General features: G+C 38.5%; 1 protein-coding gene across 4 annotated transcripts in view; it reads left to right on the forward strand.

Annotated features, from left to right (window-relative positions):
- AFTPH (aftiphilin) overlaps positions 1–14,754 on the forward strand; it is a 43,985-nt gene that overhangs the window by 16,298 nt on the left and 12,933 nt on the right. For all 4 annotated transcript variants that reach the window (XR_001875475.1, XM_017818870.1, XM_017818872.1 and 1 more), the window contains exons 3-6: positions 5,719–5,870; positions 6,360–6,486; positions 6,808–6,864; positions 8,328–8,450. Coding sequence is in view for 3 of the 4 variants with exons in the window: in XM_017818870.1 (XP_017674359.1) it covers positions 5,719–5,870; positions 6,360–6,486; positions 6,808–6,864; positions 8,328–8,450 (459 nt within the window). In the remaining variant the exon portion in view is untranslated. The remainder of the gene's footprint in view (positions 1–5,718; positions 5,871–6,359; positions 6,487–6,807; positions 6,865–8,327; positions 8,451–14,754) is intronic.

Raw genomic sequence — 14,754 nt, forward strand, 5'->3', positions numbered from 1 at the left:
CCAAGTGGGCTTTAAGATTCTCCACTGATTAGAGAGCCTGTGCTCACAGGCTCTGCCTCTTCAGATTAATCAGTGTGGGCGATGCACAGTTACTAAGCCACGCATATGCAGCAAGACAAAGAATACCCTGGATCGCTGTCACTTGGAGTGTACTTTGTCTTGGGCAGTGATCATCCTTTTGGGGAAAAGTAATTATGACCATAAAGACTTCAGCCCTCCCAGTTCACTAAGGTAAATTAAAGTAGTGTTGGCTAAATTATGTTCAGGCAGTTGGGTAGCAATTTGCAGTGTAAATATATACTTCTGGAAAGGTTTGGGTTTCTTAAGTATGTGCAGCTGAACAGCAGTAAAAATCAGACTATTAAAAGTAGCCCATAATTGCTGTTTTTCAGAACAGGCTGGCTAAGGGGAATCTTACAAAAGAAAATAGTTTGAGAGGGGTTTGTTTTAGCATTACTATTGTTTGTATATCACAGGACAAAATGATTCCCCATTTTGTAAACTTAAGTGTCATCTGCTGTACTTCCTCTCAGAGCCTGACTGAGAAGTTAGTGCAACACCAGTAGATAATAACAACATGGCAAACTGAAATGGTCAGTGAGTTTTATGTAGTCACAATAAATAACTGTTAAACTTCACTTTGCTGGCATGGCAGGTGCAGGATTTGCTGCATTCTTCAACTGAGGGAGAATAAATGGTCAATGCTTCCAGCAAAAAGGAGGGAAACAGCTTCATACTTCTACCCTGAACTTCCCTGTGCTTTACAACTCCTGTATCAATCAGTAAAGAGAGGAGAGAACTCATGTTCTTTTTTTCTCAAGCTACTAAATTTTCAGATTTGCTTTACAGCTGATCTCAAAACTTTTATAGTTACTCTTTAAAAAGGGATTTGGGATATTTAGGACTGAGATTGCCTTCTTTAATTCTTTAAATTATTTTAAAAAACCGTGAATCTTCATTTCACAGTGGTGAGGGTTTTTAGTTCTTGTGGCATCCTTTTCCTGGGTTGCAAATCTCAGTTTAGGACAAGTATTTTCATTATAAATTTCCTCTGCGAAGAAAAATACCACAGTTCAATTTTTTTGCATCTAAGAAATTTGTGGCACCACAAAATTTACCTGCTTTTCAAGTCAGGGTGGAGAAAAGCCATCACATTTAAGTCGTGAGAAGTTAAGTAGTGTTCTTTGTAAACCTTCCTTGTCTTTTTTAGTCAGGAGTTTTTCTGCCTGCACCTGTTCCCTCATTGCTTTTGAGGAGGTGTTCCCTTTGCTAGGCAGAGCCTGCACATCAGACAAATAAATAAATTGTTGTTATGTGAAAGGGAAATGGATTCATAGTTTAAGTAGTCCATAAACCCTTTCAAAGAAAAAACTGCCCCCATGTAACTAAGTACTTAGTGATTTGTTTGTTTGCTTATTGTGTTTAGTTATCTGTTTAGCTTTGTTTAATGCTGAGTCCAGAAAATTTTGAGACCCACTGAAGCTAATTGGTGTGTTCCTCATGGTGAGTTTTTCAGCTCCCTTGAGTTATGTGTGGTCATGTAGTCTAACGTTTTTTAAAAAATCCCCAAACCCTCTCAAAAAAACCCTCAAAAAACCCCAGTAAAAACCAAACAAACAACCCCAAGACACCCAACTCCCCCACACACATATGGTGAAGGTACAGGAGTATGTAGCAAGTTAGTTCCTCACAGGCAAATGTGCTGCTGGAAAATAGGGTTTGGTTGTTAGAAAACTCAGCAAAGGGAGTTTCTTGTTTCACCACTACTTCATTTTGTTTCAATGGTCATAAATACCTGTGCTAGACATTGCAGAGCAGTGGGTTCACAATTTAAAATAAATAAAATCTTTCTGGTTATTCAGTTTCTTTTCTTGGCCTCTGGCCCATGAGCTTTGTTCTATCATTTTTTGAGAGTCTTCACTCAGATTCTGAGTTCTAACTAGAAGCCAATGATGTCCATATGAACTTTATTCCTTTCCTAAATTATGCATTTAGCATCTTGGATCCTTTATATGCTCATTACTGTCTCTTTTATGTTTTTCTTTTATTACATTTCATATAAGCTTGAATATCTGAATATGCTCAGTAATTTAACTGTTACACTGATTTCATTTCTTGGGTCTTCCAGTTTTGTGTTTGATAGATGGAAACAGCCCAGAGCTGGTGTTGCTTCCTCTATGGCCTCATTTCCTGGCAGGAGGATAAGGAGGGCTGAAGGCATGCTCCAGTTTTGGCTCTTCCCTTCTTAAAACACCTCTGAAGGCTGCCAGAGCAGAGATGCTGTGAGCTGTAAGGGATTTCCTAAGGGAAAAAACCCCATTGTGTTGAGAAGTGGGCTGTGCCCTCCAGTGAAAAGAGGGGAGGGAGGAAGGACAAAGTGCCACTCCACTCTTCATCTTCCATCGGGAAGAGGAGTTCACTGGATGAGCTCCCGTGTCTGCTCTGCAGTTCATTTGTGATTGGAGCCATGGAGAGAAGCAAGACTGGTTTTTTTCCTGCTCTTGTTCACAGAGTTCCCTGAAACTTCACTCAGAGAAGCTTTACAGCAGTCAGGTGGTGAAAACTGAAATCAGCTGTTTCTGTAGTGGGGCTCAAGTGTGTTGTCTTTATGGCAAGTTCTAATATTTGCCCTTTTCATAGCTCTGAAGAAAGGCAGTGACCTGTCACTTTGAGTTCATGTGGAGGAGGGTGGAGGGTTTGGTGTGCTGGGTGGTCAGTGCAGATTTGCTGTGTTGGAGGAATTCATCAATTCTACAGTCTTGTGGTGGAGAAGAAGAGAAAAACAAATTCTGTAAACCAAGACCTTTAGGTTTTCAGCTCTGAGGGCTGGATCTTGCTCCCTATATAATTGCCAAGGACATAAATTCTAATCCTGTGGTTGTTCTTATTTTAAAGTCTGTGATATTTTGATTGGTTCTGGTGGTTATTACCACATATTTAAAGAGTCTACCAAAAAACTTCTATGCAGTCACAGAAACTGTGGGGCTTTGAATTTATCACTGTTAGGAGAATCACAGCTAATGTTTAATGGCAGCTCGAGCCTTTGTTCACACCTTCAGCAAGTCCCTTTAAGAATTATTCTTCTGAAGTGGTTGTGCAGAACACTTGGGTATCAAATGCTTTTAGTGACATGAAATGTGGATAAAAGTTCTCTTTTTCTGCTTTTTTTTTCCCTGAAGACAGACATGACATTACTTCTGTCATACAAAGTAGTATTTTCTTAGTCTGATTTATGCAAACAGTAGATTGAGGTTTGTAGGAGATGGACATTTACACCAACTTTAAAACCTTGGTAATGTCCTTTATACCAGGAAGCTGTGGCCACAGGATTTCATTACCAATTAGGAGGACAAGTTCAGCTGCTTCCATTAATGACGTTGGCACTGCCCAGAGATGTGTGTTTGTGCACTCATCCCTGTGTGCATTTGCACACACAGAATTAATTACTCTGGTTTGCTATGGAAACAGTTCTTTGTCGTATAGAAACAAGGGCTAAGCATTTCTGAAAATGTAGAAAAGATGACAGCAAGTGTAAAGAATGCTATAGTTAAACTGTTCCTGAAATTTTAGCACCATTCTTAAGCTCAAATTTGAAACAGGGTGCTGACTGACATGCTGCTTGGTTCTTAGAGACTTTCTGTTCATTCTTTCATTATCTAAGTGAGCATATTTTTGGTCACTACCATGTTCACAAATGTTAATCCTTTTCAAGAAATGAGATGCCGTGCTGTTTCCATGATCCAGTGCCTTTCAGCTGCCTCCTTCTTTTCTCTGGGGGTATGTGCTCTTGCTGTATTACAGAAATGAAGTAAGCATCACCTCTTGATTTAAGATAAGGCCAAGTGATATATTGTAGGCAAAGTTCAGTTTTAAAACTGGAGTATGCTTTTGTGTGCTGAAGCACTAGCCTAGAGTCTGGAATACTGTTTAGTTTTACTTCCAAAAATTTAAGTTAGTGTCTTAGTTCTGGTCAACAAACACAAAACAACCTACAAGTATTGTAACTTACTGTATTGCCAGGATGATTGGCATTAAGAGGCAATTAAAAGGAAAATTATATACTGAAGAACATGGCTCATTATAGTCAGAATATCCCAGTGAGGTAATGAAGAAGAAATGGGAAAAAAAAAAAAAAGAGGGTGAGTCAGGTAAGCTCTGAACTCAGATCCTTCGTGCATTTTGACAGGATGCTTTGCAAATGACTGTACCCGGTGGCTGTCCTTGTTAGGAATTTCTTTCACAGGTAGTAAAGCTGAAGAGTTGATGTTCTAAGCCAATTCATTTTCCTGCTTTTTGCAGTTAGTGGCTGAATAGAGAGAATAGTCTGGACAGACTCAGCTCCCAGTTCCCGACTCATCATCCAGACTTCCTATACAGAATCCAGATATTCTGATAACATGGTGTTTTCCTCTGTTATGTTTGCTGATGTACATGGTCAGTGAGTTGCTTAATTGAGACAAGAGACAAGGCAAATTTTCAGCTAAAAATTCAAATGAGAAATGTTGTTTAACTATTGGAATTGTGCAGCAGGTATTTTGGTGCATAAAGGTTTGTCTCAGCTGCGCTAATTGGTCTGACTTCCTCCTACAGCCTTCTCTGAACTTCAAATCATTTCAATGGTAACAAAACCCCCTCCGTTTGGAGGTTTGTGTGTGTAAATTCAGCATTGTTGCTGGAATATGCTGTATCTCCACAGGAGGGCTCTGCTGGCATAGCTATAACAGCACTCACCGTGGGATGCCCCTGGGATTTCCGCCTACTCCGTTTCTTTTCCATTTCCCCAGTGGAAAAGCAGGTGTTGGAGCTGCTGGGCGCTGCCCTGTGTGTGTGTTGCAGCAGAGCACTGGGGAAGTGTTTGCTGAGGAGCTCTAAACTGGAAAGATGGAAACGCTGCTCTTATTGCCAGGCTTGTGCCTCCTTTTTTTAGCAAGAAAAGAGATTCAGGTGTTTGTGGTAAAAAATTAGTACATTAAAAAAGGCTTTAATTCCATTTTTATGAGCATACCTTGCAACTGGTGTTTTATTAAATATTAAGAGCTTGATGGTTACCTATTTTTAATGGGTTGAACTGGGGAAAAGCAATGTATTCCTTATCAGTGGTACATCTGATGTCTGAGTCAGTTCCTAGACCTCTAAGAAGTTGAAATTCTGTCATTATGGAAATACAACAGAGAGAAGAGAGAAAAATGTAAAGGAGGAATTAAAAAGAAGAAAGCATAGTATGCTTGTCAAAAAAAAAAGGGGGGGGATTTTTTTGTTGGTTTTTTTTGGGGAGGGTTAGGAGTTTGTTTGATTCCTTTTTATTTTTTGTACCAATTCCATCTGCCAAGGCCCAGTGCGTGCTGTGGAATTAAAATGCCTGGAAACCATTAGTACCAATATGTGCTGTTTATATTGCTGAGTCCTTGTCCTTACATAGTGTAATTCTTGTTGCACACATTTTCTACTAATTTATAACAGAGTGACTCTGGTAAGACCAGATCTGGACTCTTCTGTAAGAACTCACTTTGCAGAGGGTACGTTCCTCACTGTTTCTTTGTAGCTGAAAGCCTGTATTTGGTGCTTTAAAAGTTTTGTGGTCCTCTGACAGTCAATATTTTGTGGTAAGTGAAACCTTGTATTAGCTATGTATTGTTTTCCGTCTTATTGTTATAACTTTGGACTTTTTATCTTTAAAGCAGTTAACATAACTTGACAAATATTTTCTCTCTGATATAGACAACATTGCTAAGTCGCCTGGAACGAATATTTGAAGTCTGTTTTCCTTCCATGCCTGTTCTTGAAATTGAAGAAGAAATAAGTTCCTTGAATCATTTGTTGGAGGCAGGTGAAAAGCAGATGACAACTGAGGAGACCTTAGCAAATACTGAGTAAGAACCTACAATGCAATGAACTTAAAATGAACTTAAACATGTAATTCAAACTCAGGTGTTTGCTTCAAGCATTTGAGAAAGCTATTGAGCAAAAATTAGCTATCTATCAGAAATGCTTGTTTTAGTGACTACATATGCCAGGAGTATTTCACTTAGCAACTTAGCAGCATATCATCTTTTCAGTGATGCCTCTGAATTAATCAGAATACGTCTTATTAGTTACACTTGCTATAAATTACTGTATTTATTTATGTGATGATGTAGTCTTAAGTAGGTTTTGTCCTGTCTGCTGTGGACACCATTTTCCAGTAAGAAGTCTGAACTGTAATAGAGTAAGAACACTGTGCAGTTCCCCTGGGTGTTGGGCTTGGGCATAAGTTTAATTGGAATATATAATAAGTCACTTACATTAAAACCTAGAATAAATATTCAAGGCTGCCAGGCTGTTTTTCCGGTTGATAACTTGACTTATGATGGGTTGTACAGGGAACTGATGGACGTGTGGACGGAGCTCCAGGATATCCATGATGCATATGGACTGAGATACCAGTGGGGTGGCTCCCACAGCAACAAAAAGCTTTTGTGCTCCTTGGGAATCGACACAAGAAATATTGTGAGTCTCTCAGTAAAACTGGCTTTCTAAATAACAAAGCTGCTTTAAATGTAGGATCAGGTGGAAGTTGTTTTGTATGAATGCTTGTCACCTAATTGCATGGCTGCACTCAACGTGGCTTTTCATGACAGACCATCTGACAACTTTTTGTAAGCCCTATTAATATTAAAAGTTATATTAGTTTTTAACCATTGTGTTATAATTAACATCGTATTTATTCTCTAATTCTAATCTTACTCATGTTATGTAACATTGAAAAACATTTTCATCCCTGACACAGAAGCTCTTAAGTAAATTTTTTTGTTGTTGTTGTTTTATCAGCTTTTTACAGGCAACAAGAAACAGCCTGTTATAGTACCCATGTATGCAGCAGGACTGGTAAGCTTTTTTTAGTGTTATTAGTCTTATTTTAGTGTTATTATGTTGTTATAGTTCCAATGACATTATATTAAATGAAATATATTAAATTACATTAAGCATCAAATGTGCTGAAAAATATTTTTGTAGGTACAGTTATGGCTTAGGCATCAGTAGAAATGCTAAAAACAATCATCAAATACATGATTTTCATTATGTGTGCAAGCAGATACTTGATTTTAGGTGAAAGAAGCACTTAGTTAAAACAGTGAGAACAGTGTTTTTTTTCTTGAAGCGTGTGTATACATGTATATGCACATACAAACACACCTAAGCTTTTATATGATCATTCAGAAATGGAATATGAAAACAGTTAGTTTTCTTTGGTATATACTAAGCTGATTTGATTTTGTGGAGTGACTTCCACAGTCAGTTTCTAGAGTTGTTTTCCGATGCATCCAGGTCAGCTCATGTACTCCTTTGGATGTAAACATGCTATTTTGATACAGATAGTTGAGACATCTCATGGCAATTGCTGTTTTCTTCCTGTTTGCGAGCAAAACTATGTTTGCAACACATGCAGTTATTTTTTGGAATGAATTGTTGTTGCTGATTAGTTATTTCCTAGATTTTTAATGTACTTGTGCACACGATAAGCTGGATAGCAGTGATGGTAGGAGTAAAGTGGTTTGCTGCTTTCTGTTGCCACACTGCTTCATGTGTTTCTCCACTTTCCAAAAGAATTGATTTAACTGGTGGGTAAACTCAGAGCTCCCTTTAACGTGGTGTAGAAACATTTGTGGGACAGCTGATCTTGGCAGCTGATTTCCAGAAATTGTTTTAAAATGTGCTATTTGCAGATCCCATGGTTTTTTATTTGGGGGTTTCTCACTGTTCTGGGGCGGTTTGCCTGTTCCAGTGCAAAAAAAAAAAAAAAAGTGAGTTTAATTATTTTCTTAATGCTTCTCAATGCATTTATTTCCATGTCAGTAAGTATTGTTCTTGGTATCTTTCTACAAACTAATAATTTGACTTTTTTCTTCTGAATTAATTCATTGTTGAAATGGAACAAATGCACTTGTACGTTTGTGATGGGCCATTTGATATTTCTGGAATAGCCTATACACAATTGGGAGGAGAAGACATCACCTTATCAAGTAACTGTTTTCTCCAGCTTAAATTACATTACTGAAAGTTGAAAGCAAGCTCCAGCTGGACACTTGGGTTTTTGTTACTGGCTCTAAGATGTTTCTTCGCCCTTAGGACCCAGGATGACTATTCCCCCTGCTCTATCTACTCATGCCCCTCTCAGTGAAATTGTCCCAAAGATATATGATTACCCCCAAGCCCTTAGTTGAGGGTAGCACTACCTAGTAGTGTGTTCTAGTTTTTTGCATCTGCAATTCTTGAAATATATATAAACGTGTGTGTGTCTGTGTGTGCACGTGAATTTTTTTAATTTAGATATTTATTTATTTATTCAGGGTATGTTAGAACCTACCAAGGAACCTTTGAAACCAATATCTGCAGCAGAAAAAATAGCTTCAATAGGACAGACACCTCCTGTATCACCAGAGATGAACACATGTGCATCTGATCAGTTCCAGGTAAAAATCAGAGAAGGGTGAGGAGAGGAAAAGAAAGAATGAGGGAAACAATGGGATGCCTTGTCCTTCCTTTATATTTAAAACATTTAGATAATGCGTTCAAAGACACCTGTATGTAAGAGGCAGGTGTTGCTTGTGTCAGATTGAAGTCCTGCTCTTGGATCTGCTTTTCATGTGTGACTGGAAGGGAGTCCTTATGATAAAACTGTAGCAGTTGGTGGCCAGCATGTCAGAGTCCTGATGATACTGTTGTACAGCAGTTTGCTTAAAAGGCAGTTAGTTACACAGATTTTAATGCAACATTAGACTCATCTGACCTCTGGCTAAGGTCCTTCATCTTTGCTCTTCCTGGAGCTTATTGTTGGAGGTCCTTCTACCTGTTGGTTAGCACTTGTTTTTGTGAATGATCCTATTTACATATGTACTGTTCATGTTTGTTTCCTTTTACCTTTTCTTACTTCTTCAAAGTAACATAAAAAGCAGCCCAGCTGCCTGGAAAGAGAATCTGGGTGTGGTCATACATGCCTGACTTTTTGATTTGTGAATTCTATTGGCCCTTTGTGCCAGATTTTGAATTTTTACCTCTTGAACAGAGTTGCTTTGCCGGCTTCTATCTTTAAAGTTTGATACAAAATGAATCCAGAGGAGTTTAGGAGTGAGCTTTTGAATGTCATGAATTCTGTGTGGTCACTGTTGTTCTGATGTAATGGTATTAGAAGACCACTTCAGTGCCATACATGTTGCAATGTGTGGCTCTCAACAAGCTAATGGGATATGCAGAAATATCTCACTTCCAGAGTCACTACTGTGATTCTTGGCACATGTTCAGAGGCTCATCTGTGTCCCTCTTTAGTGCAGGTCTTGTTTGATGTGCCCAGTGTCTTTAGTTACTTGCTATACCCGTGGTTTCTGATTGAAGGCATTCCAGAAGGAATTATTCTCATAGGTACTTCTGAGTATAGTGATTTTCTTGCACTCCTTGCTCTGCCATAGTGCAGAGCTCTAAGTGTGACATGCTTGTACCAGAGGAGAAGTTTTTTCATGGTCGAATTGCAGTTTGTCGGTAGGCTCAGAGCTGATGTTGTTTTATACAGCAATACACATTTGATGCTGTGTTATGTGCTGCCTCTCACATGTGGTGGAACTGGTCAGCTGAACTGGGTATGAGAAAAGGTAACAGTAATGATCACTGCAACCAGTCTGAGCTGAAGAAATCAGTCGTGTGATTTCTACATATGAACGAAGCAGGAAAATGTCACTTTTTGCAGCATTCAAAGTACTCTTCTTTTACAGAGGGAAAAACATAAACCACACACTAAACAGTGAAAGAGCTGCAAGAGCCTGAAGTAGCAGCATCTCTGACAACTGCCATTTTCTCAGTTGCTTGGCAGTCATAATGCTGAAAATAAGAACCTCTACTTATCAAAATCTCTGTTCTTGTCTAATTATGAATTCCTGCTGCAGAATTTTCCATTACTTGTCACAGTTTGATTATCTTGTCTCATAGCTTGTTCTGACAAGGCTACCTCTGTTCAGTAGCTGTGGTCCAGGAATACATCTGAGAAGCTTCTGTGCTGTTTGCACTGTTGGCCTTAGGTTATTTTTTCCAAAAAGACAAATACTAAAATAAGCTTTTGGGGAAGAGGTGGATTAGAGCTGTAACCATTAAGAAGGCTAAGGGGCCACAGTTAAGTGATGTTAAGGAAGTTTCAGGGCATGAATGATCAATTCTCCACCTCATTTCTTTCTTAGTCTTATCTTCTCTCAATGTTTGGTGGCTTCTCTTTGCTTTGGGGAGAATCCAGCTTCACAACACATTGTGCAGGCTGCATTTTAGGAATATTCCAGGTTGTAGTGGTGTGCCCAAACTTTGGTAAACATTTCATTAGGAACTGTGCTAAAACCACTGTTAAATATTCAGTGGAGATATAGGCAATTCTAGTGGACCCAGAAACTTCCTTTTCTAATTTAGGTGCAGCAACTTAAGTATCTTATAAGTGTACCTGGTTAACATGTAATTATTTAGTTAAAACTTAGAAATTCCTCCATTTTCAGAGAGCGATGACTGCATTCTTATATTCAGAAACTTCTGAATCTTGGCTTTCTTTTTGGAAGGAGAGGTTCTAGTTAATAGGTTCCTGTTCTTTCCTTAAGGAAGAGTTCTTCTCCGTTCAAAGCCTGGAATTTATGGGACTTGTATAGAGATCAGTGTCTGTGCATGTATGTGTTTGACTTTCTGCTGAGAGAATAAGACTTTGGAAGAAAGACTCTGATGATGCAAAGGTATGAATAGAAAGAACAGTGGTAGAAACACAGAAATGCTTTCTAAATTTTTTTGTTGCGGGCAAACAGAGGAAAGCATAAAGAGGTTTAAAATGGAGAACATTAGAAATAAAAAGAATGAGGCAAAAAGCAGCAAGTGAGCTGCAATACTTTTTCCTAGTTATGATATAAACTCTGTATGTTTTGCCCTCATTCCCTGCAGAGGGTCTCACTGAATTGGTTAGGCTGTGCAAATACAGTGGACAAATTTCTCTCTGAGCCATTTAAGCTGTAAGGACAAGGTTTTTGAAATCAGACTTCTCTCAAACGAGTTACTGACTGGTTTGTCATCACATTAGTTTGTTGCATAAAGATGATTTTTTGTAGACTCATTCTGGTTTATATTTGAAGGTAGCATCTAAATTCTTCTTTGATCTGTTGTTTATCTTGACAATTGAGAGGTTTATTTCTCTGTTCCTCTGTGCTCATAACTGTAAGGCAGTAAACAGAATATGAAATAATCCCCTGATTACTGTTGCCTTGATCTAAGCGTATCTCAAAGACTTTGCAGGGCTCAAGTAAAAGGCTCTGTCAAGGCACATCAGGTGTAGGAAGGAGTGGCTGCTGGAATAGGCACCCTGTGATTGTGAGACCTGAGACTGGTGTCCTTCACTTCTTTTTTTAATACAGCTCCAGTGTGCTTCTACACCACAGCCAAGTCCTCAGGCAGTGCAATTAAAATATATTCCAGTGTTTGTTAAAGAGGTTGCTGTCTGGACTTAATGGCGACTGCTTTCTCTTGATTTGATACTCTCTTCTGGTTAACATTGTTTTAGAGTTTACTTACCTGCTTCTCTTTGGATTTCTTGAAAAAAGCTGTCCAGATATTTCTGCTCTTTTGCTGTTGCTTCAAGGCATCTTCTTCTCTCTATTTAGGACTGTTTCCTTGGTAGAGTTACCTGCCTAGTTTTGCATAGTAAGTTTTATATTGGCATGGAAATCTGCAGTGACCCAGACCTTTCTAGAAGAACATGGCCAGTGATTCTTTTCTGCAGGTGTCCATTACAGCACATCCACTTGCATGTAAGGCACTGAATTAGGGATCAGGTTATAATAGAAATATGTATATTACACTTGCCGGCTATTAGGGACTGAACCTTAATTAAACCCCGTGGGGTGACAGTCTTTAAAAACACTTTTAATTACATAAGAGACCATCAGGACTTCTAACAATGACAGATGCAAACTACCATATTGTTGGCCACCAGCCAAAGGCTCCATCAGGAACTGCTCTCCAGTTCTACATGTGAGAAAGATCCAAGAGTACGTGTAGCTTTGACAGAGTAAGAGAGAAAGAATTGCAGGTAAGAGATATTACAGAACTTGCTATTCTATCAGATGTGGCAGTTGATTAAGGGGGTTGTCTGAAAAGAGCAGTTTTCAGAACTGATGTACTTTTGCCAATGAATACACACAATGAAATGTATGAATTATTTCTATGTAAACCTTTTTTTGGAATGTTTATGACGCTCATTTGTGGGATCCATCTAAATATTGACATTATATTTGTATTACAAGCCCTTTTATTTCTTTCCACCAGCTTTAAGACAGCAAAACGCTCTTTTTTTTTTTCCTTTGTTTAATTTTCCTTGGGTAATTATTGGCACAGACACAAACATTTACATTTTACTCGTTTGGATTATAAAAGCTCTTACATAATGCATTCTAAAATTACTGTGTGAAAACATCTCTCACTTTTATCAAAGTGAACTATGGTGCAGTAAAACCAGCAGGCATTTTAATTTTCTGTTTCTTACTTCCTTGACATTCAGAGTAGTATTCTGACAGCTGAGTGTGCTTTTTCATTTCTGTACCATGTCCTGTAATCTAAGATGGAGGCCTTGAGGAGTAAAAGCAGTTTGCCCCATTTCTCAGTATTCTCCTAGATTGGGCACTTTTCCTTAAAGCATGTTATTAAAATAATAGTTGTAAATGCAGTAGTCTAGCAACCTCACAATCTCTGAAAGGCAAAACATTATATTCCCATTTGCAGGGTATGTTTTCATTGTCTGAGATTTCAATGCCGTGTTCAGGTGTCCCGGTGTAGTTAGTTTTCTTAGGGCTGAGGTCACTAGAAACAGAAAACTTTCTGTTTAATTTGCTTTTTCCTCTGCCTTCTCCTTTCACTTTTTTTGCTGTTATATAGACCAGGGCTTGCCAGCATCCTGTATAGGTGGGGTCTGCTTTACTTACCACCTCTTTTGCGAAGTGGTTGAAGTCAGCAGAATGGTCTCATCCCACAGAGCAACTAATATACTTAGAATACTCTTACTGATTTAGAGTCAGATTCTTTTTTTTCCCATTTTAGGAAGAATTCGTCACACCCTTTGTCCTTTCCTTGACAAATCTGAGAATCGAGTCATCATTAAAGGCAAAAGCTTAGCCAGTCATTGGTACCACTTTTTCCATGCAATTCTGTCACAGTCATCAGTCCTGACTCAGGCTTTTGTCACAAAATGTAGTGGGTGTTTTCCTCAGTAAGTGGGAGTTGGTAGGAAGCCACTTTGTTTCAATTCGACTTCATTTTGCTCAGGGCAGAAAGCTACTAAATTGTCATAGTATCTTTTTCGTTCCCCACCCCCCCCCAAACTCCTTTTAACGTTAATATATTTTAGATGAGACAAAGTTTAAACAAGCTACTGATGATAAGTGATTATTACTTCATCAGGTGTAGCTTCCACACTGCTAACATTGTATCTACATGCAAATCATTTCAATGCCAGTACTTTCATTACCAAAGCAAAGTAAAAAGTGTAGGATCAGCTCCTTAAGCTCCGTGCAGTGAATACTGTTCAAGCTGTGCTCAGTACTGGAAATATTTTCAAGACATTAGGTAGGAAAGATTTTTCCAGGCAAGACATTTAGTACAAGTACATACAGAAATCTCCAGCTCCCTTTGTTTTTATTTCTGTAAACCTCTATCACTGAGGAAAAGCCTTTTACAGTGAGCTTAATGGTACATTAGTGAATCTGCGTTTTTCTTCAATGTTAGATGGTTGGAAGTTTTAAAAATAAAATAAAATAAAAAATTTAAAAAATCAAGTCTGACTTCCTGCAAAAGCGAAGAGAAGGTGTGGCTCAGCCACTGGAAGCTGGACAAGTACCTGATGCATTTTGAGTAATATTGCTGAGAACTTCTGTTGCTTTTCTTCCATACTGTCATTCTTTTGTTAGAAATTGAGGGAACATCCTTTCCCAATGCTTCCTGACAGTTGACTTCACTGTCAGGGGACAGAGCAGAGGTGTAATACACAGAGGTAGAAAAGATGAACTTATTTCAGACATTTCTGATGCTGTCCCATCAGTTTATGTCCTGAGAATACAGGAGGACAGCACTCACAATTTACACTGCACCTGAACACACCTTCCCAGTAGAATGTTCCCTGCTGCTTCTTGTGTCCAAAAGACTTAACAAGAGGAAAGGAAAAGGCAAAGATGGGCTCCCAGAAGGAGTCAGTGTTTCCATGCTCCTCTTGTTCAAGCATTGATACTAATGGTTTGTACATAGACCAGGATGAGTTAATTGTAAAGGGGTAATAAGTCACAGGACTTTTATTTTTGAAGGGGGTGGAGTGGAGAGGGTGTTGAGTTTGTCCCTCACATGTAGGGATTATGTCTCTTGAAAGCAAAACAAACCAAAGCAAAAAGAACCATGGGCTTACTGATGGTAAATAATATATATAGTCAGAACAAAGCATGGATGTACAGACAGCTTTCACTATTCTACATTTGCCCTGTAATTGTGTGTACATAACTTTTTATGCTAAGTGCCTCATCTTCCGTGAAAGTAATAGTAGTTTAACTTTCAACTGTGCCTTAAGGTTTGTTATTCAATTCATGTGTTTTAGTTAATTTGCAAATCCTGTTTGAGTTAGAAGTTACCTAATCTGTACTGTTCAGAATTTAATGAGACTTCCTGTGGTAGAGCAATTCTACTTTGAATCTTTAGTGCATATAATGAAAACACACGCCTCCCAAAAGC

The sequence above is a fragment of the Lepidothrix coronata genome, unplaced genomic scaffold (assembly GCF_001604755.1).
Source record: "Lepidothrix coronata isolate B3197 unplaced genomic scaffold, Lepidothrix_coronata-1.0 Scaffold71, whole genome shotgun sequence".
NCBI lineage: Eukaryota > Metazoa > Chordata > Aves > Passeriformes > Pipridae > Lepidothrix > Lepidothrix coronata.